The sequence below is a fragment of the Cnephaeus nilssonii genome (genome assembly GCF_951640355.1).
Source record: "Cnephaeus nilssonii genome assembly, chromosome: 15".
Taxonomy (NCBI): domain Eukaryota; kingdom Metazoa; phylum Chordata; class Mammalia; order Chiroptera; family Vespertilionidae; genus Cnephaeus; species Cnephaeus nilssonii.
This window is the reverse complement of record NC_137086.1, coordinates 38,087,939-38,114,136: the sequence shown is the minus strand read 5'-3', so window position 1 is coordinate 38,114,136 and position 26,198 is coordinate 38,087,939. Positions and strand designations below refer to the sequence as shown.

General features: G+C 46.5%; 1 protein-coding gene across 2 annotated transcripts in view; it reads left to right on the top strand.

Moving 5' to 3' along the window:
* The window catches only part of SPRED2 (sprouty related EVH1 domain containing 2), a 116,004-nt gene that overhangs the window by 85,699 nt on the left and 4,107 nt on the right, over positions 1-26,198 (top strand). For both annotated transcript variants that reach the window (XM_079791787.1, XM_079791788.1), the window contains exons 2-5: positions 759-936; positions 7,773-7,941; positions 10,343-10,407; positions 24,917-25,066. In XM_079791787.1, coding sequence (XP_079647913.1) covers positions 759-936; positions 7,773-7,941; positions 10,343-10,407; positions 24,917-25,066 — 562 coding nt within the window. The remainder of the gene's footprint in view (positions 1-758; positions 937-7,772; positions 7,942-10,342; positions 10,408-24,916; positions 25,067-26,198) is intronic.

Here is a 26,198-nt window from a genome sequence, read left to right as displayed (position 1 = left end):
TTAAATTGAAATATTTTCCACCTATCTGTGATTGTATAGTGAATTTGTGATTTGGAAGTGGATTCTCCTAGTGTTATGCTAAATCAGAGGATTATTGGTTTTATAAAATGTTAAACCTTGGCATTATAAACTAAGTTTTAATGGTTGAAACCATAATATCCTTTTAAGTTAATAGATTTGTCTTTCCTAATGTATGATACCAAACTATAGAGATCACCTCATTTGTGTGGGGTTTTATTTTTTAATGTTTTTATTGATTTTTTTTTTTTAAGAGAGAGAAGAAGGTAGAGGGAGAGAGAGATAGAAACATCAATGATGAGAGAGAATCATCGATTGGCTGCCTCCTGCACACCCCCTTCTGGGGATCGAGCCTGAAACCTAGGCATGTGCCCTGACCTGGAATTGAACCCCAATCTCTTGGTTCCTTGGTCGACACTCAACCACTCAGCCACACCAGCCGGGCCAGCTCATTTGTTTTATCATTAGTGTTTACCACCCAGAAATTGGACATACATCTGAAAAACTCACAAATACTTTTTAGTTTCTGGGTATCTTTTTTTTTTTTATGTACATTCATATTGAGTTTAATTAAAGTTTTGGTTTTTCTCTAGAAGTTGAGATGAGCTGCCTTTTAAGGTTGCTGCCAGGCATAGGTTTCCTGTCGATGAGCCCAGCAAATGCTGGCGTCTTGCTTTGTGAAACATGTCCTGCAACTGCCAGACCATTGTCATGCCCCATTCTTCTTGTTGTCGTTTTAGTGACAGCTATATTGTGCGTGTCAAGGCTGTGGTTATGACCAGAGATGACTCCAGCGGGGGATGGTTCCCACAGGAAGGAGGCGGGATCAGTCGCGTGGGGGTCTGTAAGGTCATGCACCCCGAAGGCAATGGACGAAGCGGCTTTCTCATCCATGGTGAACGGCAGAAAGACAAACTGGTAACGGCAGACGGGGAAGGCGGGGGTTAAACCAGCAATGACTGATTTCTTTACCTTAAATCGCAGCCCTCTTCCCGTAGGATATTTCTTCCCTTCTCTCTCTGACTTCAACCTCTTAGGAAAGCTCCCAAAGTTATAAATCTGGAGCTGGTGCCAAGCTGCAAAAAACGTAGCCCTAGCTTTCCAGCAAAGTCACTTTTTACACGCACCGTATAACTCGGATGCTCGGAGGCCGTATGTTCGGCAGTCTTGTTTGCATCTTTGATTAATTAAGCTGTCTTTCTGTCACTGTAACAAGATACTCAAAACAGAAGTGGGTTCTTTATTATGAATCAGATTGTAGTGAGCTGTGAAGTCAGACTTTCTTCAAGTGTAGGGTTTTTTTAATGGAGCGTGCCATCAAGATTTGGTTGGTTGGTGAAAAGGTGGAAAGAAAAGGTGCCACCTGATATTTGGTTACTTCTAAATAAATGTTTAGCTAAAAGATACTGTAGCTTTAATTCCATAAAGGTAATGAACAAAACATGTTTGGAAAAAGAAAGTAACAAAAAGTGGTATCACACTTCCATAATAATTCTACGTGCTTAAAAATAGACACTTTGGAGTGTAACCATGACCTCTCAGGGGTGGGCGCATGATTAATCCATTCAGTTGCATGAAGGAACTTGGATGCCCAATTCTATATTATGAAGGGATCTATGATATGAAGGGAAATTGAATGTCTAAAACTATTTTAAAAAAATTTTTTTTATTGATTTCAAAGAGGAAGTGAGAGGGAGAAAAAGATAGAAACATCAATGATGAGAGAGAATATCATTGATTGGCTGCCTCCTGCAAGCACCACGCTGGGGATCAAGCCCACAACCTGGACATGGGCCCTGACCGGGAATCAAAACTGTGACCTCTTGGTTCATAGGTCAATGCTCAACCACTGAGCCACACCGGCTGGGCTAAAGCTATTTGTAATTGGTGGTGTGAACCTGGAAGAACACTGCTCCTATCTGCACTTAATCATGGAGTATATGCTCAGAAGCCATCAGATGATTCAGAATGTGCCAGATGGTACAGGATCTCAACAGAGAAAACACAGAGACACTGCAGGATATGTCAGTATTACACCTGAAACCCTTTCCGGTGGTGTCTGTTGAGTTGATAAGGTTGCTAAGTGTACAAATACAATATTTCACAAACACTTATTGTTTTAAAAGTTATGAAATAGATAAGACAGAACAATTTGTAAATATTATATATGGATTAACAGAAATGCTGTTTTCACACTTGATTCATCTCTAAAAATAAAATAAATGAAAATGTGTCTAAGAAATTCCCTCCATGATAGTCGAATAATGAAACAGTCTTGTTTATAAGATATTCACAATAAAGGCAGTATAACCACACCATCAATATAAAATAACTGCCCTTTACATAGCATTGGACCTGTGCTCGCCCTTCAGTGAGGTTGTATCACTGTGTCCTTGTAGCAGCCTGTGTAGTCAGACCTGAAGAAATTAAGATTCAGAAAGGCTCCTTGTGCTTGGTGACTCATCTTGGAGTCTGGAACCAGTAGTTGCTACTCTGTCACTCTGACCCCAGAACTGAGCCAAAGTCGCATGTGCACAGCCACCTTTATTTAGCTCTGATGTCGTTTTTTCTCCTCGTGCATATTTTTATTTTTACATAGCCAGAATCCGAACTCATCAACAGTTTTGTATGTCATTGGTTTTGCCCTAACATTATTGTAAGAAACTTTCCATGTTGCTGTTATCAGGTTGATTATTTTTGTTTGACAATCTCCTTAGTGTCAAATATTAAGGTTCTTCGCCCCTGCTCCCTCCCCTAGTATTACCTATCTGCATTTGTAGATACCTACCTGCATTTTCCACATTTTTATTTTCTTGGAATAATTTAAGGGTCGCATTTTTATGACTTTTGATTGTTGTGCGAAGAGCTGCGACCATTCTGAGAATATCCTTTAACACAACGAGGATCAGATACTTCACATCTTCACCAGTTTGACAGATTATCAGTGGTATCTGATGAGATCAGATGTTTTTCTGTTTGTTAAACAGGGACAATTAAGTTATCTATTAATGATATTTGATCTATTGGGACCCTTTCTCCTTCATATGTATGAATGCCCTCTTGTATAACAAGGATATTAATCTTCATCCGCCACATTGTTGCCTTTTTGTTTTAGTTGGTATTCTTTTTCTACAAAATTTTTGAAAGAAAAGTTTTCCCCCCTTTAACCCTTTTTATTGTTACTACCTTTGTGTTAACAGATTATCTTACCAGAATGGTTATATTATTTTAGATGTTGTTGTTTTTTTCCTGGTATTTCTATAGTTTGTCATAGAATATGTCAACCTAAAATGGCCTTTAGCTTGTCTCATCCAACAACTTCATTTTATAAATACATGTATAAACTTGTATCTTACCACTGACATACATAATAAACCTTTGTTCAGGGCCCTTATGTAAAGAACCTCAGTTAAATTCCTGCCACGTGCTGTAGGGGCCGGTACTATTATGTCCACATAGTAGCGTGGGAACGCGATGCTCTAAGAAGTGACCCATTTCCTCTGGCTAGGCACACAGCCTTAGCAGAGCCAGCGCTGGGAACCATTTCCTTGTGAAGCCAAAACCTGGTCCCTTCTCACTAACTCCGCACAGCAACAGGGCAGTCCTGCTTGCGGGCCAGCTTCCGTTGTGAAAGGATTGTGTGCCTCATCCTCCCCAATCATGTTTCTCCATCCCTCCATCCCCTTCCTGACTCTACACTTCTGGACTTTTATATCCACTGGTGTTTAAATCACACACCCAATTATGCTACTCCATCTTTGCACCCCTCACCTTACCTATGTCACACTCCAGGAAATTCTGGATTTCTATACTCGGTGGTACTTGACTCCCTCCCTCTGCCCTGTCCCACCACACACACACCACCACCACCACCACCACCACCACCCGCGCCTTGGAAATATGGTGACTCTTGGCCTCCAAGCTTCCGTAAGCAGCACTCCCACCCACTGGAGAGTATGAGTCCCTGTGGGAACCCTGCAGAGGGTGGGTTGTTGAAGAACTGCCCCCCCCCCGCCCCCTAAATGGTGGGATTTCGAGGAAAGAGTGGAGATCAGTTTTGGAATCGAGTGGATGGATGGTATCAGTCCCCAGTAGTCCAGCTAGGACAGGAAGTGCTTTTTCTGACAGTAACCGTGTTGTCAATAGTTTTTCCAACATAGTGCAATTCTAAAATGCAAAACCCTGGTTTTTTGTTGTTGTTGAATGACATGCTGAGGCCTGTGAGCTCAGCTGCCACTGTTTCTGTGGAAAGCCTGGGTTCCAGACATCCATTCACAAGGTGTTACTGGGATCATTTTTTTGTAAGTTGGAGACAGTCAAGTTTTCCTGAGCAATTATATGTAAATTTAAAATTTCTGAGTTCAGTCCTATTTGAGATGGATTAGAGGAGTTTCCTCCTGAAACAAATCCTGTGAGAACCACCTTATGAAAAGGAACCACAGAGTCTAAAAGGGTGATCACTCCATCCGCTGCCCGTGCCAGGCCAGGAGCGCTCCCATTTGGTGGGAGTGCCGGCTGGCAGAGCTCTTTGGAAGGCAGTGTGGCAGGATACTGATCGGTTTTAAATGTACGTACCTTTTTACCCGGCAGTTTTACACCTGAGCCCTGTTCTGTAAAAATAGACTCGCCTGCAACGATTTGTGGACAACAACGGTTCTCGAGCATTTTGGGTCTCAGGCTCCCTTGGCACTGACAATTTATTGAGGACCCCAAAAAGCTTTTATCGCTGTGAGGTATAGCTACTGATATTTACCGTTTTAGAAATTCAAACTGAAAATTTTTTCATCTTAAGTAATAGTGTTAGCATGGGTGGCATTCTTTATGAGAACTAATTATATAACTATTTTCCAGAATAAAAAATAGGAGAAGGGTAGTATTTTGTTCTTGCAAGTCTCTTTAATATCAGGCTTAGTGGGAAATAGCTGGATTCTGGTGTCTCCTCCTGCTTTCAGTCTCTTGCAATATGTTGTTTTGGTTGAAGAAAATCCAGCCTCACACAGGTTGGTAGTTGGAAAAGGGAGAAGTACTTTAATAACCTTTTCAGATAATTATAGATACACTTTTTTGATACTACACCAAAACATGGCTTGTAGAGTTTTATGAATGTGGAGTCTGAGGCCATATCAACGAATTTTTCATACTCTTACATTAAAATCCACTGGTTTATCTTTCACTTTGATGACATCTTTTACTCATTCTTGGTTTTGTAACATCATGCATTGGTCATTTGGAAAATAATGATTTAAACAGATCTTCCAAAGGTTGGTACATTTAACGCAACAGTATCCAAAAATCTCACAATGTCACCACTAATCTCATTAGAAACGTCTTGAAGTGTTGGGGAGCTGTCCACAATTCTTTCGCTTGAAAGTTCAGATTTTATTATTGGCAACAAATAACTCCAGTTGTTTTCCTGGAAGTGACAGGCTCACTGCGTTCAGATTCAAGAAAAGACCTGCCAAATACACACGTTTGAGTAACCGTAGCTCGTCTGTCAGTGGTTCTTTCAAGGAAATCCATGAAAAAAAAGCAGGCAGTTCAACTCACAACTGAAGCAGCTAATTGCACTAGAGCTTTTCCTTGAGACAGCTGTCATTCTTCCATGTGCAGCAGAAGAGAAAAGGCTGTTAGAAATCCTCTCCCCTTTCCCAACCACATTTGCGCAAAGCCAGGCTTTCTTCACATACTGCAGCCCCAGTGACATATTACAGCAGACTGGACGCAGAAGCAGAGATGAGAATCCAGTTATGTGTACTTCCACTTCATCACACAAAAAGTGTCCATTCAAGGGTCAAGCTTTAATAATTTTTAATATTTTTAGATATATTTTTATTGACTTCAGAGAGGAAAGGAGAGGGAGAGAGAGATAGAAGCATCAATGAGAGAGAATCATTGATCGGCTGCCTCCTGCACGCCCCACGGTGGGGATCCAACCCGCAGCCCAGGCATGTGCCCTGACCAGGAATTGAGCCATGACCTCCTGGTTCATAGGTCCAACGCTCAACCACTGAGCCACGCTGGCCAGGCTAAAAAGATATTTTTAAGTTTTAAGTTAATGCCTAGACTTCATTAGAGGGATTATACCTGTTGGTAAGATGAAAGCATCTGAACTTTTTCATTTTTGTCATTAAACTTAGATATGTAATGATGTCATTTTTTTTTAAACTTCTGTAAGAAAATGTACCGTTGTAATAATCTTAAACTTGGAAAATGTCAACCGAAGAATAATTTTTTTCACCCTAAAAATATGGAGAAACTGGAAGTCTTTGTTTTTACAAAACATTTATTTTGAGACTTTGAATTGAGACTATTAAATTCTAAAATAGATAACATTTGTTAGTTAAAGCCTTGGTTATTTGGATTTCCCCAATTAGGAATGGGGCTGGGCTGACATTTAACCATCGCACTATTCTTAGGGGGAAACGGCCATAATAAGCATCTTAATCATAAATAGAACTGTGTGAAAGGACTGTTGTCTTCTTTCAATACAATGTAATAAAGTTAACTGCTTGGGACTGCTACTGGATATACCAGTTTGACTGTTGTTCTCATCTGTTTACAAGTTAGGGAACATTTAGTAGGCAGCACTTAATTTCTTAGTCTGCTTAGATGTAGCCTTGAAACCTGTACTCTAATATTCTCTAATATTCTTAAGAATATTCTCTAATTTGAATTTATACTTATTTAGGCAGGCCTTTACTCTTTCCCTTCTCTTAGTAAGATTTCATTTGGTTAAATGAAGAGCTTCACCAGAACAAAATCAAAGCTATTAATAACACTTAGCAAAATTATTTTGGTGTACATAGGAATAAATATTGTTGATATCTGGAGATTTTTTTGTGAAAAAAGAAGGGAATTTACATTCACATGATTGCAATGCTGCTTTTATGTATATATGTTCACGCTGATAATATTAGTGTTATTTCCATTTTAGAGATAAAAAGACCAAGGGTCTGAGACAATCTCTGCGAAGTTATAGCTTAGTTACAGGCAGTTCTGAAGTTAAATGGCTAGAAACTTGGAGATTGTTCTAATAATGCAGATAAAATGTTAATAGAGACCCAGATCAGGGTAGTATCAACTTAAATGAATTTATATAAAAGATATTGAAGGAAAAATGAAACGGACTTGGTGATTAATAATACAGGGGGGTAGAGAAAGCAGAAGAGGCAAAGATAACCATGGAGATTTTAAACCAAAGAGAATGAACGAGGAGGGATTGGCATTGCTAGATGTGGGGAAGTTGGGAGAGGAATCTAGTGGCAGAAATTTCAGAGCAGATTGTTAGTTTTTCAATATGTTGGATTTGAGGTCACCGGGAAACACCCATTAGGACAGAGGAGGGAAAGTTGAGAGCCACTAATACAAAGGTCCTGGCATGGAATCAGTCACCTGGAACACAGCAAAGCCCCAAGACCTGGACCTCAGCCTAGTGCCCCCCCAGTCGGGGAGTGAGGAAGAGGAATGAGATGAAGAGTGGTTAAGGAGTACCACAGTACAGGGGGGATCACCAAATGCAAGGGGGTTGGAGGTTGGGGGTGGGGTAAGATGACAGGTCAACAAAGAATGGATGGATGGTCCACAGAGGCAAGCAAAGGCCTTTCCAATGGAGAGACACAGATACCTGAAGGCAGGAGAGGAGAGTTTTCATTAGTTGCCACCAAAGATGGACAGTTCCCACTTAAGAGTTTCGTCACCAAACACCAGCATGACTGTTTCACAAGTTAACCAGCCTGTGTGTTTCCATCCTTCAGGTGGTATTGGAATGCTATGTAAGAAAGGACTTGGTCTACACCAAAGCCAACCCAACCTTTCATCACTGGAAGGTCGACAATAGGAAGTTTGGACTTACTTTCCAAAGTCCTGCCGATGCTCGAGCCTTTGACAGGGGAGTGAGGAAAGCAATCGAAGACCTTATAGAAGGTATTGAGTTTGTCGCTGCATTCTCAGTGGGACTGTGTTAATTTTCTGAGTTATTTTTCATTCCTGTTGTCCACCATCATATATTTGTGGCTTATTAGAAGGAGGGTTGGTGGCCAGGTCAGTCAGTAGGAGCCGAAACTTGAGGAACATCCAAGGAAAACAATTACGAAGGGAGAGATCGGGGCGGGGGGGTGGGGAAGGAGATGGGTTTCTGAGTAAGAAGTGGTCCCAATTGGTTTTTAGACTTTGCTCTGAAAAGACAAGTTCTAGACTACCATGTGTATGAGTTTTTGATGGAGTTCACCTCTCCCTGACGATTGAAACGGCTTTGGTCTTATCGGTCATGGCTCAGAAATGGGGAATAGATTCAAATGAACCCAGAGGGCTTCAGGCCCACCCATTGCCCTCTTGCGATCAGAGCCCAGGTGTGCAGCTGCCCCCGAACAGGAAAGGGATCTGTGACTCCCGGAGCCCTGGTTTGGTTTAGGCCTTACTCTGTGGTGAGTGATTAGTAGACATTGTGTTCCATTTGATCCTGGCCTGGAAGGCTCTTAGGCCATCAATTCTCATGGGCTTTTCTAGAGTCCACAGATGCAAACACAGGAATTCTCCACTTTAACTCATTCAGTTCTCAAATGAGAGGGGCAGTGGTACCAAAACCATGAAGAAAGAAATACCAAGCAAAAGCCAACCTCAGAATTAATTATAAAAACTAAATAAAAATCAATCATAAAAGAATGTGTGTTTCATCTGTTTAAGAAGTAAAAGTGTTCAGAAGTCCTTTTCTTCATTATGGATTTGTGGGAAGAGAAAAGCAAATTTTCATTGAAAAACTGCTTAACATCAATAGTAAGATTATTATAGCTGGAACATAAACCTGTTAACTACAACCATGTGCTAGCCAATGAAAACTGGGGTTTACATCATAGGTCTTACCTAAGTAACAAATATTAAAATGTTGTCAAACATATCTTTTAAATGTATAGAGAGAAAATAGCTCCTGTATTACCGTTAACAGTTTTCAGTATGTCCATATACTTAATTACTGAATTTATAAACAAAATTGAGCACGTCATTTTTTTCTATGTCTTCTCTACCCAGCTGTTTTCTATCAAACTTGCCTTAAGTATTAATTGGTTAGTATAATTTAAATAGTAGAGAAAAACCCTGAAAGATTAATAGGAATTGTGCAGAGGTTATTATGGGACTTATTTTTCCTCCAGGGATTCCTTGTTGGAGATTTAAATATTTCTCTTCCCTTTCTTTTTAACATATTTTTATTGATTTCAGAGAGGAAGGGAGAGGGAAGAGAGCTAGAAACATCAATGATAAGAGAGAATCATTGATAGGCTGCCATCTGCATGCCCCACAATGGGGATCGAACCTTGACCTCCTGGTTCATAGGTTAACGCTCAATCACTGGGCCACGCAGGTCAGGCTCTCTTCCCTTTCTGAGCAATTCTTTTAATTTCTGTTTTATATAGTAGCAAAATATTTTCTAAATGCATATTTTTAAAGACTTAACCAAGAAAAGGAGAAGGTAGAAAATAAATTGCTCTTGGTCTATCACTTACGCAGATTTAAATATTTTTCCTTTTGGCCATTAACTGTCACTTGTTGATCTACACATTACTGGGTACTATTAATGAGGGAAAGAAGGGAATTTCTACTGGCTTGCATACCAGAATAAAAAGATGAAAAGGGAAATAAACTGAACCCTCATTTCATGGTGGAATAAACCTGGCTTTCTGACCTGAGCCTAAATGTTGGCCTGCAGAAACAGAAAACTCACCGATGCCCTGGTGTTGTAAGAGAAAACAATCTTGCCCTGGTGTCAGCTTAGGAGGTGGCTCCCACAATCTGGGTTTTGGAGAACAGGGCCTGAATTTCAGAACAGGGGGTGACCATACAAGCTGTTGAGTCAAGCCCCCTCTTTGGTAGATGAAAAGACCAGAAAGCAAAGTCCAGTTTACAGGGAGATGGTGGTGGGTCTAACCTGGGGGTTTTCCATCCCGTGCTTTTCCTACTGTACCCTGTTGGGACCTGGGGGGGTCGCTGGCAGAGGCTGGTCTTGACCTTGCACCGCAGAGCAGTGGGCAGGCTCTCCCCGCCCCTCCTCTGTGTTGCTTCTCTGTGTGCTTGTTCTCTAGTGGCCAGTGCAAAAGTTCAAGGGGTTAATTGGGAACAACAGTCGGCCAAGTTCATTTAGGGGGCATCCTGGCAAGGGTCAATTGAAGAATAAATTAAAAGCATTAATTCCCAGGTAACATCTGTTAGTAAGCTACACAGGAAAGGAACGAGGTGTGGTTTTATTAAAATCTACCTTTTAAACGATTGGACTGGACTTAACCTCTTTGAAAACACTTTTTATGACATTTTTTTTTTTTTTTTGTCTTCTTAGGCTCAACCACATCATCCTCCACCATCCACAATGAAGCTGAGCTTGGTGATGACGACGTTTTTACGGTAAGTTCTCTGGGTCCCTTGCTCTCCGGGTTAGCGGTGAGGACTCGGGAGAGGTTCTGGTCAAGGGCAGGAGAGACACTTGGCAATCTGGCACGTGCCGTTTCAGTAGGGATGCCATCGTGGAGATCCCTGGCTTGTCACCATTTTTCCTGGGCTGGGTTTTGCCTTTGTTGTTCGCGTTGCAGTGGGAACATCACACCATGACCTGACAGTGTCAACTCTCCCGGACCTGTCCCAGGTCCTCGCACAGTCTTTCCTCAGATTTATGATGAACAACTGTCTGGTTTGCCCAGGACTGTCCTAGTTTTAGCATCGAAAGTCCCTGGTCCTACAAAACACCTCAATCCCAGGCAAACCAGGACAACTGGTCACCCTACTCAGAGTCGAACACAACCGCCTCCCTGGCATCGACGGGAACGCCAGAAGTAGCCTTGCTGATGAGTCATTAAACATCGGATCAGAAAGGCCTGAAGGCTGAGTTGAGGTTGGAGCTAAGTGTGCGAAGGCAGGAAATGGCTTGGATGTTTTGATACAGCTTGAGTTAATGGGATATAACTGGAGATAAAATGATTTCTCAGCTTCTTCATTTAAGTCCTGGGCTTCTAAAAGGAAATAACAGTTCATTGCACGCCTGCCGTGTGCCTAGTGAGAAGCTCTAGGGCAGCATTTTCACACTCGTGGCCTTGACCTACCGTATGAAACACATTTACGTTGTAACCTAGGGCGCACACATCCAGAGACACCTAAAACCGGACTGTACTTCATGCTCTGCATTATGGTTTTTTTCTCTTGTTTTGTTTTCTTCTACTTTTGATTATGAAACTTTTCAAGCACATAGGAAAACGTACAGAATAATCCAGTGAGCACTGTATGCTCAACACCTAGATTTGGCAGTTGTGACATTTTGCCCCATTTGCTGTATCTGTGCATGTATGTATATTTAGAGATGTGCACCCCTCCCCCCGCCCACACACACACACACACACACACACACACACATGTATACGTACATTTTTGCTGATCAGTTAAAAATAAGTTACCTGGAATTACTTCAGCATCCACCTCCTAAAAATAAGGTGGTATTCTACACAAGCACACCACCATTCCTATATCTAAGAAAATTCATAGGAATCTCCTGTCAGATAATAGTTCCTCAGTTGTCCCAAGAATATCTTTTATAAGCAATTTTTTATTTCATATTTTAAAATATTGGTTGTACCCCTTTAAACGTGCTTTCCAACAGACTCCTCCCAGCTAGTGATTTGAAAAAACTGAATACAGAGGTGTGTAAAGCGTGCTGCAGCCCCGATTCAGGGAGCAGGGTGGTTTGAACAGGGATGAGCTTGGCTCTGACAGGCTTGGGCTGGCCTGGCACAGACTGTAGAGTCCTCTGAACCAGGGACTTGACGGTAGGGGAGGTCAGAGAAGACCACTAGTGGGGAGGCCCGACTGGCCCTCGGCGGCATTGGAACAGGACTCGGGAAGTGGCTTCAAGGCTGGGAACCACAGGGGCGAAGGCGGATGCCGGGATGTGCATGGTGAGCGGCCTGCGGATCCCAGCCTGACGTGAGCAGAGCGTCCGTGGGGGTGTCAGGAAATGAACTCAGTTGTCCTTCCCTGCAGCGGCTGGTGTGATGTGGCTCTGAGCAGGTTTCCTATAGCGCTCCGAGCAGATCTTCTCAGCAGTTGGCACGTTGCTTACATCTGTTCCTTTGTCACGTTTGGAGAGACAAACAACAGCAGGAGGGTTAAAAGGTGGCTTCCTGTGCTCCAGAGCAAAACTGTCACCCGCAGCTGCTTCCCAGCTACCTGCCAGAATGATTTATAGAATCAGGAGAGGGCAGCGGGAGCCGGGTGATGGAAGCCAGCATCCTCCTGGTTTTGCCCTTTCAGCCGCGGGGTATCAGCATGCTGCTCTAGGGTGTCGCCGAGTGCCTGGAAGGAAGTGTAGAAACAGCCCTGCTGCTCCCAGACACTTGGAACTCACTGGGGAAGGAGCCCCACTCGCTCGCATTCCCTGTAGCCCTGCTGTATGGGACCCGAGGCCTTCATTCCATTTGTTTACAAAGAAGGGACTGTGAACAATAGTACCTCCCTTCTCGAGACAGCCCCAGCCATTAGGTCACGGACTATTAGAAACACGTCCTGTGTAAGGATGGGAGGGTCATCAAGCGTACCACCAGGTTTCCCACTTGTCTGCTCTCTCTCAAAATCAATTTTAAAATCTTTTTTTAAAAAAACACCTTTTATTGGAAAGACAGGCGTTTAGAACTCAGAACTCATTTATCAATGAAAGAGTGTAACTTACCGCCGAGGATGGAGTTAGGGGTTTCCTGCGAGAACAGCATGTGTGTGGGAAAACCCTAGAGGTGTTGTCACTGGAGGAACCACACGTGTGTCCTCTGTTTCTGCTGGTGGAGCCAGGGGGTCCCCGTTTCGGGGGATTGCTTGGGGTGGGGAGGAAAGCAGGACGTCGTGGGCAGCCTGTTGGTGCACATTCTACACCAGGGAATGAAGTGGAGGAGGGCAGCCCAGGTCCCTGTGGGGTAGCTGTCTGGCTTGGGTGCTCACCAAGCACGGGCTGTCCCTGCTCACACTTCCCAGCCCTGATGGTTACCCCCCTCTCCCCCGCCGCCCCCGCCAAGCAGCTTCTCAGTTAAATCCGTGCCCTTTTTAATGTGTGCACGCATGTACACACGCATGCACGCCTGCCCTGCCTGTGCACCTGTTGCCAACACTGTGGCCTCCACAGTGTTCCCGTGGCTCTCCTTCCACATCACTGCCACCGGCCTGGTGTGTGTCCACATCTCTCCTGCCAGTGCCGCCACCAGAGACCCCTGATGAGCAACCATCCGACTCTCTGAGTTTGGGTTGTTTATCCGTTCGTGTGCCCTCGTATTTCTCCCTCGACCGAATATGATTGTTCTCTCTTGTTTAAAATCCCATAGCACTCTGTTTATTCCTCTCGCCACTTTAAAAGCCTGCCCCATTTTTTGGCTTTCCTATTTTATTTGCTGAGTGAATGCATCTCCAGTCAATTAGAAACAGGTTGTTCATTATTTTAGTCTCTGCAACCCTAGAAAGCTTTGCTCTATAAATACCCAATAAATAAATGGGTGATCTGACCCCCAGATACAACAGACCCGGAGTAATGCATTTCATTCAACGTTGTTCTGTTAGAACGTTGGTGAGACACTGTAGGAACTTCACTCTTATGTTGCTGGTTTAGCCTGTGGTAAAATGGGCTTGGTTATACATCATTTTGCTTCAAGTCGTAGACCCTATCGATGGCATTTGGTGAGGATTACTGTATGGTGTGTAAAATCATAGGTTTTTCTACATTATTCATTTGCTTTGTCATCTTGGAGCGCCATTGAAAGGGGGTGATTTTGAGGGAATCTCGGTGCCTGCGTGCCGTGTTTCCATCCGTTTGTGCTCGGTGTACAGCGAGGAGCGGAGCCCCGGCTCTGTCACCCACTGTAAGCTGTTGGCTCCTCGCGCTGCTGCTGACCCTCTCGCCAGCTTTCTCCTGTGTGGCACAGCCCTCTCACAGCCCCTGCACTCCAGGGAGACCTCAGTTACAACCGTTGACCCTTGGTGGCAAGGGAGGGCCCAGCATTAAACATGGAGGTACCAGGAATTCCAGGGCCTGAGCCACTTGGTAATGTGTAAGATGAGTCATGCAAAGAACATAAAGCAGCAGCAAAGGTTCGCATTCTGTAAACTGCTGAGAGCGCACTCTCACTTCTGTCCCTTCTGAGCTGGGGAGACGAGAGGGATGGAGAAAGACTCTCGAGTCTGTTCCCTCTGTGGTGCTTTTGTCTCTGTGGAGGAGGCCCCTGTAACTGTTCAGCTCTGGATAAGCTGAGCTGCTTTGCTTTCCAACTTAGAACTGACTTCCTCCCAGGTCCCTCCAGGTGAGGGTTTGGAACCGGCAGGGAAGGGATTCCGGGGCAGAGTGAGGAGAGACAATGAACTGGCTAGAACCGGAGAGGCTCTGGGTTCTGTGGTCACTTAGTGAACAATTTCCCAAATTCCTGTTGTGTAGGGTTTGGTCCATTCAAACCGGGTGATTTATTTACTGCGGCGGAATTCTAAAGTAATGTTTAAGTGTTATTAGCACCGTCATAGCCCAGACCAGGGTCATTTTAATAGGATCGCTGGAGAATGCAGCTGCAGGGCACACATACTTCTAGAGCAGCCGACCTAGAATCTGGTCACGTGCGGTCGGTGCTTCAGCTGTCACTGTGCTGAGTGGCTGGATTCTGGCGCTAAAGCTGGGGGATTAGGGAAATATTCCCTTTATAGGAGGATACTTGAGGGTGTATAAAAGGGCTAGATCTTCATCCATAATAAGCAGTCCTTAAATAATATCTAAGTCTGCAAATCAGAAAATAGTATAAACCACATGCAATTGAAAAAAAAAATGGAGACAAATACAAGAAGAGCCACAAGAGTTGAAAGTGTATTCATTTCTCTGGAGAGTGAGAAGCTGAAGAGGAGAGAGGCGAGATTGCTACTTGAGATATTAAGTGATATACATACGTGTATTGATTTTTTTTTTTTAAATGAGAGGGGTTTTATCAGAAGGTGGGTGAGAGGTCAAGGGAGGAGGAGGAATCGAGATGAACAGCTTAGTTATAGCAACTCATCCTCGTTCCCCGCTGGAGGTTTAGGGATTAAAGTTGACTTCTGTGGCTCCAAGCGCTCTTCTTCCTGCTTACTCCCTGCCTCTTGCTGGGCAGCCGGATGTCCACTGTGGAAACAATGGCCCATTAGAGAGAAGCTGCAGGCATTAGCTGGACATTTATTTGCCTTGCTGGGTGGCGAGGGCAGCTCTAAAAAGCCAGCTCCTTAGAATTGCAGGTCTGGGAGTGGGAAGGGATTGTGAGTTCTTTCCAGGTGACTCAGACGCGTGACTTGCCTGCGATCTCACATCCAGTTCGTGGTGGAGGGGCAGGGAGCACTCGCGCCCAGCTTCCCAGTTCTCCACTGCTATTTTCCTCTTCCGCCGTTGAATAAGTATATTTAGGGTCCTTCAGCTGTTCTATTTTTTTTTTTTTAACCACCACCAAATATAAGAGTTCTATCTTAGGGTTCTCTTGGACCCAAGTTGGAAAAGGGAGAGACAAGAGAATAAATATGTGGCTCATGCCCATGTGACCCATTCATGTGGTGGGCTTGGAGCCTACCTAGTGGGTGTTCCAGTCTATGGTCCCCAAGATGGCAACTCGGAGCTTGACCATAGCAAGGCCTACCCTACATGTATAGGTTTGGGTTTGTTTGGGGTTTTTTTTCCACCCTCTAGGTTTACTTCCACCTAAGCATCGTTTTGGGATTTGGACAGCCCTTCTCCATCAATTCTTCTCCATTAAGCCCTAGCACTTTAAGGAATCCATCCTTATATAGTGAGTTAACGTGTCCTGTGCACCTAGAATGGTACTAACTGTGTAACGTCCTTTGCAGAATTGAGAAGAGTGATTCAGTGATTTTGTTCGTGTCTGAATTCTCTCCTAGAACCCAGTTGGAAAAGGCTGGTATTTGGGTTATGTGTTGGTGTTCCGCTGTGTTTATTTCTTGATGTAGGCAGTCCTTTAGACAGGGAAAATGTCATGTCTTTTAGAGCATCATCAGTTTCTAGCCATGTTTTGCCCAAATTGGAAAACCTGGTCCTGCCTGGTGCCCTGTGCTTGGCCCCCTGGCATCCTGTTTATTACAAGCTGCATTGTTACCTTCTGGCTGTTCAGAGCAGTTGTCCCCGATGGTGCCTCGCCCATCCACCCCAGGTGCTCTCTAAAGCGAGGTTAGAGCAAGTGGTTGAAACCAAAGTACTGAGAAGCAGTTTTGTTTTATCCTAGATGGGCTTTTGAGTATTTGAAAGTTGTCCTTATTTTCATTCTTAAGTAAGTAGAAAAAACATTCATTGAATTTTGTAATTACCTAGGTTTCACTTACAGAAGCGGAAGAGTGCAGAATACCACAAAATTTTCCTTAAAGAGTTTTTCCACCTAATCCAGCCCCAACATTAAAACTGAAGGCATATCAACCAGTTTTATAATAAAACTAGGAGCCCAGCGCGCATTTTGAAATCTCGAGGTGCCGCTCACTCTGGAGTCGCCGGTTCTGCCCTGCCTCATTCCCTGGGCCCCACAGTAGCCACGGACGCTGCCGGTCCGGCCCTGCCTCGCTCCCCGAGCCCCGCAGCAGCCACGGCCGCTGCCAGTCCGGCCCTGCCTCCCTCTCTGGCCCTCGAAGCAGCCACAGCCACTGCTGATCAGGCCCTCTCCCAGCGCAGGCGCTCGGAGGCCCCTGCCGCCCCGCCCCCAACGCTGTGCGCACAACCTCCTCCTGTCCGGTCGACCCGTTATGGCGTCCCGGTTAATTAGCATATTTCTCTATTTTCGTTAGGTAGGTAGATAGATAGATAGATGATAGATAGATAGATAGATAGATAGATAGATAGACAGACAGACAGACAGATGGGGTTCACCTACTGATTTTCTAAGAGTGTTTTTAAAAGCTGACGTGTGTGACCCCTGAGAGTACGGAGTTTGGAGGTGAGGGAGAGGCCTGGATTCTGAACTTGGTTCTGCCGTGAGTTAGCTGTGACCCTTGATCCTTTGAACACACAACCTTCTCAGGGTGGACACATTTCTTCTGGGTCTGTCTGCTGGCCCAGGGAAGGGAGGGAGAGGAACTGGGGTGTGGAGCTGCCCTGGTGCTACGCCCACACTTGCGCATACATCACTGCATCTGTCCTCCGGCCACCTGGGAGGACCCTACCGGCCCTTCGTGTCTGCAGATGAACCACCCAGGCTCAGAGAGGCTCAGTTCCACACTCTGCTCGCCCGGAACTGTAAGAAAAGGCAGTACTTATTCAACACGTTTTATAAATGTTACCGTCAAGCGTACCAGAGTCCCCCTTCGTTGCAAAAGAACCACCTAAATGATGGATATCTCAGCGAGGGCGCTGGCTTAAAGCCTCAGTGCAGGCACACAGTCGCCGGTTCCTCCTCCAAGCCCCAGCCTCCTTTTAGAAGATCCGCTGATCAGAAATGTTTCTGTTGTCTCTCCCTATGGAATGAAGGGATGGGGACAGAAGCGGGGTGGGGAGAGGATACGTGGAGAGAACATAGGTTGGAAATGTAAATTCTATACAATTCAGTGAAATTGGTTAAGAAAGGCAAAAATGTTTGGGAGGGCAGCCCTGTGCCCGTGGTTGGCACCCGGAAGCCTGTCCCTTAGCTGCTGCAGGCGGAGGCCCAAGTGGGTGGGACCCAGGAGCTGCTTTACCTTCCACACGACAGTTACCAAGCTCACATCACATAGTAAGAGGAGGATCGTCTTACTCAAAAGCAACGCCTTCCAGTGGCTCAACTAAAGCAGTTCATGTCCAACAAAAGCTTCGCAACGCTCTCCATTTCAGGAAGCCCAGCGGCATTTCTCTAACGCTTCCACGTGTGTCTTTCTTCCTTTACACGTGTGTCATCTCATCGTTTTAAGCTGTGGATAGTAGGCTGCTATTATTTCCATTTTACTAATTCATACAGAGAACGTCGCCGGGGTTACCTGAAACCCGGCCTTCCTGCTCCCATCCCTCAGCCCTTCCAGAGAAGCGAAGCTGTGGCTTATCAGTCCTTTCCTTTCATATCAAATTTGCTTTCACCTGACTTCAAAATCTAGACACACAAAATTTTGTTGAACATGTGGAAATTTCCTTTTATTTTTTTTTTCCCAATGAAAGAACACCCACTTTATCTATTCCCTGGGTCCCAGAGAGGGTAATTAATGCCCGAGGACAGAGTTACCTCTTTTCCCCAAGCAGCTGCCTCTTAGGCCAAACTGCCTGCTCGCTGGGACCGCAGGAGAGCATGTACCTGGCCGGTTTTCTGCTCTGCTTGCCTCTTTGAAACAGGACACCTAGAACCAATGTAGGCCCTGAGGACAGGTGAGCCAGTGCTACCTGTTCCCAAAGACCTGGTGATAACTTCCTGTTTAGCAGAGGGAAAGGGATTGGCCACGGGCCTGTCAATCTGGTAGATATGGAGGAGAAGGTAAGCTTTGCTGAAGCGTTAGAAACAACAGCTCATCCACACCCCTGAGCCAGGCGCCTCTGGGGCTCTCAGCCGTCCAGGTTACTGTCTCCTGATAGGCAGAAGCAGCCGAGTTTTATGTGATCAGTCTAGTCTCCCAGCCCGAGGTGGAGAGGAATGGCATACATTTGTATTTATATATATACTCTGTGTGTGCGCATACTTTTTAAAAGAAATAAAACGAGAAGCTCTTGCTATAGGAAGAATGCATCAGATGTCGAGGTCTATTTTGGTGGTGGATTGCAGTAAAAATAATACGAATTGTGGTCATAACTCCTAGTAACCCATCTTTAAAAAGTCAAAATAGCAGCATCTATAGATGGCAGAAATTCTACTTCATCATCTGAGTGAATCCTCTGGCAGCTTGGGGGGAGGGGGAATGGTGATGACTTATTTTTATTTATTATTTGTGTTTATTGAAGTATAGTTGACATATATCCTGTGGCTCTTGAATCAGCTAAGCAACAGTGTTAGACAAACCCTTGTGACCTGTCATATTCTTAGGAAGAGGGAGGAGGATTACACATGAAATTGTTAGAGCCCAGATAGACCTTGGGGATCACCCAGTAGAGCCCCTGATTTTACACATGAGGAAACTGAGGCCCAAAGAAGTTCAGCAACTTGTCTAAGACGAATGGCCTAGCCTGGCATCACGGCTGTCCGTTTCTCTCTGCATTGAGCTATGTGGGCCTAGCATTGCTGTGTGATTCCCAGGTGACGTGGCCGGGCTCCGCGAGCAGTTTCTTACCGTCCTTCCTAGGTCTGTTGAAAACACCCAGGTCCGCTGGCCTCCGGAAGTGGCCGCTGAGTGGGCTTGGCTCCATGCACCGTGCACTTTCTTCCGTCGGCTCGTGTTCTGGAGACTCGGGGATGACAAACTGGCTGTACTTGTTTGCTTGCCTCTCTGGAGGTGGGTGGGGTTCATCCCATTTGTCTCCATCCCAGAAGGGAGGAGAAAATTGACAAACGCCAGCCCTCTCGTAGTCACACCGGTACACTCAGTGGGAGTGTCCTACTCGGGAAAGCTATAAACCAGGAGCCCCTCAATAGTTCCAAGTGTCCTTGAAAAATCAGCCCTGGACACCCCTTTCTCTCCCCTAGCCACTGCCTGCCAGCTGTTGCTGCCTTTGTTCTGTACCCCCACCCCCTTTTGGAAAATCAAGGATTTAGCAGGAAAACCCAGGGGATGTACATAGTCCTGAAAACACTTCTTTTACTTTGAAATGTATAGTCTGACCCACCCGGAATGCCCCAGGAAGCCCTGGTCAGCAGCTAGGATCCTATCCCAGATGGGTAACTTAATTTAAGCAAATTGCCTTCTTACCTGGTTTAGCCTCTTAGTTTTTTCCCTCCCTCTTTGAGCTTCCCCTGGTCAAAGAGGTTAACCTTCCAAATGAAGGAGGCTCATCCCCGGACCCAGGGCACGCGAACAAATGCACGTGCTTCTTCAAGAACCTCCTGGTGAACTCCAGAGCCCTCCGTAGGTCAGGGAAGGGTAGCCAACTTTCTAAGAGTAAGAAATCCTATTGTACAGACTATGCCCATAACATAGGAGGGAGCCAGCCACAGCTTTAACATTAGGCATAGCTCTTCTAACCCCCTTTCTCCATTCAGACAAATTCCCACCCACACAGGTAGCATTGACCTTTGGGAACAGGCGGCCTCCACCAGGGTCTTTTGTACTTCAGATTTTGACTTACTGGCAAGATATCATAACATTCAAGTCAGTTATTCAGAAGGAAAGTCTATCAACTTTTGAAGCTCCGTGGTTTTCCTCTTATTTGTTAAATTCCGGGGAATTCTCTGAGTTCTCAAAGGAAATATCTGACTTCTCAAAGTAAGTACAACTTAAGTCTGCAGAGCTCAGACATTGGAAGCTTACAATGTTTAAAGAAGTTTATCAGATGTTCACTGATAAATTTGAGCCTCTTTTTTCCTTCCTCTGGGCCCAGGTCTGGGTTGTCTACCCATCTAGAATGTGAACCCACATCCCACAAGCACCCAGCCCAAACCCAAAAACCCTTCAGGGAAGGGATGGGTATTGGTACTCCCAGAGTGGATTTTGGTCAGGCTGGTCGGGGCTCAGTGTTTTTAAGGTTAGCAGTGCCCACCTTTTCATCTCAGTACGCTGAACTCTCGCTTCCACCTCCCTTCCCTTCTCACTCTCCTGTTCTTTCTCTGTTCTCCTTATCAAGGTCTTGTCTCAGCTTACTGCCCTGTTAGAGGGTCACACAGCTTGTTAATTACTCAAAGTCTGTGAGTTTTTACAGTAGTCATTGGAAATTTATTTTTAAAAATATAAGCAGGGTGCCCTAGCCGGTTTGGCTCAGTGGATAGAGCGTTGGCCTGCAGACTGAAGGGTCCCAGGTTCGATTCTGGCCAAGGGCACATGCCTGGGTTGCCGGCTCGATCCCCAGTAGGGGGCATGCTGGAGGCAGCCGATCAATGGATTCTCTCTCATCATTAATGTTTCTCTCTCTCCCTCTCTGAAATCAATAAAGAAATATATATATATATATATGATTAAAAAAAAAAAAAGACAAGCAGGGCCACTATTGCCTCTGTTTTTCCACATCAGGCTGGAAGCCCTGGCAAAAATTGCAGTAAGAAAAAGAAGGTATAAATACTGGAAAAGAGGCCAGACTATCTTTTGTAGGTAATATGATTTACTGAGAAAAACCCAAAGTCACTATGTGAACTTCTATAAGAAGTTAAGCGAGGCGACTAGATACCGGACCAACAGAATCAGTAACTTTTCTGTAATCGGCAGTACCAGTTTAAAAAATGGAAATGTTTAATCTCATTTCATTTTTGCAATAACTCTTGAGGACAGTTTCAGCTCCATTTTTGCAGATATGAAAACTGGAGTTAGACGTTAATTTGACCAAAATCACGCAATTTATAATTATCAGAGAATGATTCAAATCCAGACTGCCTGAGCTAAGACCCTGATATTTAACATTATAATATTCCACCGCCTTTCTTTTGTTCGGTCCTCATGTTAAGTTGCAAACTTGTTGGCTGGACATCGTTTTCATCGTGGGCACTGACACTGAGTCAGTGGCTGGCTGTGGAGGACGCAGGTGCAGGTGCAGTGGCTCGGGGATCCTGGCGCTGAAGCTGTCCCTCTTCGGGGGGCGGGGGGTGGGGGGCTGAGGGCCTCTGCCTTTGTCCTTCTTGAGTTCAAACCTGCAGCAGTTGAGAGACACCCTCGGGAGAGCAAGGCGAGTTTAAAACGCAGCCGCAGTCTTTCCGCGTCGAAGGAGAAGCTGTCAGATGGGTAGGTGGCACGAGCTTGTGCACACAAGCAACCGTGATCTTCGAGCAGCTTGCTTGTGGATGTGTGCGCGTGCGCACAGCTTGGGTGGCTGCTGTCCTCCCACAGTGAGTGGAAACCACGAGCAGTTAGGTCAGCAGTGCATGTGGGCAGGACGTATTTCCCCTCACTGCTCTTGGAGATGCCCTGATAGGACATCCCTCTTGTTTGCAGGTCACCCCGCTTCAAGATGTGTCTGATAGTATAGATCTGACACGACCTCGGCTTCCCGTGGAGCCTCTCTGGCAGGCTCTCCTTTCCAGGGTCCGGACCCGCACCGAGCAGTCTGGCCGGGAAGGCTGTGGGCTGGGCCGGGCCGTACCCTCAGCCCGGCCCTCGGGAGGCGGGGAACTGTGGGCATACCTCAGAGGTTGCTGGCTTTCCTGCTCCTTTGCACAAACCCTCACTAGGTTAGGAGGCCTTGAAAGGCCTCCCTCAGCCTCGAGTTTGGGAATCTTTGCACTGGACTGTGCTGGGGGGTTCTAAGGGGGGAGGTGCTGTTTGGGCCTAGGGAGGTCAGACGGGGGCATTTCTGATTGGCTCATGAATACCGGGAAAACTGGGTGTGCCTCATGTCTCAGAATGACTTCCTACACATTGTTAACCTGGCCCTGGGGTGGATGAGGGTACCAGCTGACTAACACAGAGGTGACCGTGATGTGTTAGCCGGTTTCTGAGACCTCGGTGCTGAGTGCATGTTACCGCGGTCAGCACTCGGGTAGCTTCTAGCCTCGGAGATGACCATCATGTGGGTGTTGGATAAGAACGTAACCCTTGAGATGTGAGTCATACTGAGGGCCCTTATCTGCTTACTCAGGAAGTACTTACTGAGATCTCTGGAAACCTTTGTATCATGAGACGCCATCCCCTTACTTGCTGGGTTTCTGTCATGCAGGGTGCGCCTTCTTACGTGAAGTTGGACTTTTGTTGAGGTTAACACAGTTCCCCTCAGAGGCGGCGTTGGAATGGGCTCACCTGAGTGTGAGAAGCAGCGGTGTGGGGTGCTGAACTCCAGGGGGATTGATAGTCAGGGTGTCCACATCTGGGTTAGCCACTGCCGGTCAGCAGGTCCCGCCTCTCTGAGTCTTCGTTTTCCTATGTGTGATGTGGAGACAGTCTTTTACCTGCGATTGTTCATGTGTACCTGGCACATGGCACACAACTCTCATAACGGGGGAGTTCTGGGCTTTGTTGTCGGATCGACAGCAAAGTGGGTGAGAGCTGGACAACAGGCAGAGCGTGGAAGAAAGGAAAAAATTCTTGTGTGTCAGCTTGCTCTCTCTCAGTTACGGATATTTAATAGTAATTCTTTCCTATCTGAACCAATTGGGGGGGACCCTTTGTGGTCTTGGTTACATCTGCAGGAAGCGGGTGTCTCAGGGGTGCTGGGTCTGCAGCCTCCCCACGGTGGGCCCCACCGTCCCCAGAATGGCTGCTCGCACGTGCTGCTCGCCAGTTGGGTGGCTCCCAAGAGGCAGAGGGAGGGAGGTAGCAGGCTGCACGCCCAGGTCACCCCACCCATTGTGGAGAGGAGTCGGGGTCACCGAGAGGCCAGGGGAGTGACGCAGGTGGCGCTGCCGCCTCAGAGCTGGGACCGGGAGTGAGGAGAAGTGCGCCCACGTGGTGAGCCCAGCACATCTGGCTTAAGTTACCGAAGAGGGGGTCAGGATTCAGGCTTGACTGGACCCCAAAGCTCAGATGTTGTCCGTGGGGGTTGCCTTCTCTAGGTTTCGCTTCACTTCATCCTCAGAAGGTGCTTTCCCAGTGCCCTCACCACGTCCCAGGCTTAGGGGACCCGAGGTAAAAAGTCAGCATCTTTTCTGAACTCCGTCAAAAATCTTTCTGGATGGCCTGCGAGGACCATGTGTCCACATCTGGATTAGCCACTGCGGGTGGAGGGACTGGACACAGGCATCACTTGACCAAACCAACAGGAAAAATCCAGGCAGGCTGGGTCCCTGTAGGGAAGCTGCACATGTCCACCAAGTTTTAAAAATTAACAGCAGTTTATTGCATAATGGAAATGAGTCTTCTTTCTCCTAAATACCTGTAGTCCCCCTTTTCTGAGCATTACGTCTTTATAAATGGGCAGAGGGGTGAAAGTAACTTATCAGTCTATTTGTTTAAGCCCTGCCTTGCCCCCCAAAGACATGTAGAATAAAAAGATAAAGGGGACTGTGAGAGCAACAGCCCAGGAGAGGAAGAAGTTCCTACATACAAGAAAAACCTTTTCATTTGTGTGGGGGTGGGGAAGGGTCCCCGACTCCATGGAGGTGAAAGGTGGGGTGCCCTGGTTGTAAAGACTTAACAGTCTTTTACGAGCATGTGGGGGGTCGGAGTGGTTGTGGAGGGCGACCATCACCTGGCCCCCTTCGTTGAGTCTTAGGCGGGAGCGTGAAGCACCCAGGCGGTAGGTATATTGGGAGGCAGTGGCCTCCCCTGCGCTCTGGCCACAGTCCATCCCAACATCTGATCACCTTCCCAAGACACCATCGGGGAGGCTCGGGGCTGAACTGGATGCTGCTGCTGGGGAGACAGCTCTGCGAGCCCCTCCTCACTGATGGCGGCCTTAACCCTCCGCAGTCGCCCATCTCGCTGCCAGTTTAAAGTGGACCCCAAAGATGTCGTCCTACAAAATTTCTGGGAAGCCAGTACCCATGATACCCCAAGGTATCCTTATCTCTTTCTCAGGCCGGGATTAGCCACACATGTAAACATTTGGGGTTTTTTTGTTGTTTTTTTCCATGTTTGCACCTCCCCTGCTTGCCAGAGTGCCTTGGAACTAGCGCTACAAATGGGACGACCATCCCTGACCAAACTGGGCTGCCCCGGCGGGAGGCCCGCTGTAGTAAGCCCGGCCCCAAAGCCCGGTCGCTGCTCCCACCTTCGAGAAAACAAACCCAACTGTCCGGGGTCTGGCGGCCACATCATGTGTAGACAGTCTCGTCCTTCAGGGGTCCTCCCGCCTCCCAGAGCCAGGATAAACTCAAGATTTCGGGAAGTCCAGCAAGAGGCCACAAGGCGGGTAGACGGCATGTTAGGGTTTGGTGTGTGGGTTTGGTTTTTTCAAATTAACTCTTGGTTACCTCCCTCTAAACAGACAGCTACAGACAGCTCTTCTAATTCCTCTCAGAAGAGGGAACAACCCACCCGGACAATCTCCTCGCCCACATCCTGCGAGCACCGGAGGATTTACACCCTGGGCCACCTCCACGACACATACCCCACGGACCACTATCACCTCGAACAGGTGAGCGGTAGTCTCCCTGCTCTGAGGTCATCGGGGTGGGGGGCTCCCAATGCTGGAGGCCTCCTTCCTCTCCCCGAGCCTAGGCCCCTTCCGTGCAACTTCGTACCCCCCCACCCCACCTCGCTGGCGGCAGCTCACCCTTGCTTAGAGGTTTCTGTGTGCCAGATCCCTTGTACTGTATCTCGTTTCATCCTCGCAAATTGCCCCACAAGGCAGGTCCTCGGCTCCCCACGTTGTAGATGAGGAAGCTAAGGCCTAGAGAGATCGAGTCCCCGGTGGAAGAGATTCAAATGCAAGTCTGTGCTCACCCAGGCGCGGTGCTGCCCCCTGCAGAGGGCCTGCCGACCGGTGTGACAGCACAAAGCCCCGACCGGGCCTGAAGAACGCCGCACACCTGGCTCGCGCCCTGGTGGCTCGGGCTGCAGGCCCAGGCCTGCTCGGGGAGACGGAGTCTGGAACTCAATAATTCAACAAATATTTACCGAGTGGCTGTTTTGCAGAGGAGGTTCCCAAACGGCGGGGCTGGGACTGGTGCCCATGGAGGGCGATGTGGCCACCAGGGTCTGCTTTGAAAAGAGAAAAAAAGGAGCACAGTTAACGTAAAGCTAGGTTTCTGTGACTCTTTTAAAAAATATTTTTGTTGTATGCTTCCCAATAGTTGGGCATTAAAAAATTTTTTTAATCAAATTATGGTAGCAATAGGTAAGAACTGACTTCTTGACTCTCCTTACTTTGCAAAATAAAATTAAAAAATTAGCAAAGCCTGTGACAGCTCCCAAGATTTGTTTTGAAATCCTACAGGACTGTGATTTTCTGAAGCCCAGGAAGCTCTAATGTCAAGACTGTCACGGGAATTAGGGCAAAGGGTGTGAGGGGTGGCCCTGCTCACAGTGGGGTGGGAAGCGATGGGCGAACCGAACTGCCATGTAAACATGCTGTCACTGTTATAATGATGACAGTGGTAGCGGGTATCGAGCACATCCCGTGTGACAGGCCCAGTGCGAACACCGCGTAGATTCTTTCCATTCACAACAGCCCTATGCAGTCGGACGGTCAGGGAAACGGAGGTTGAGGCATAGCCACTTGCCAGGAAATTGCACAGCCCGAATTTGACTCCAGTGGGTTTGCCCAG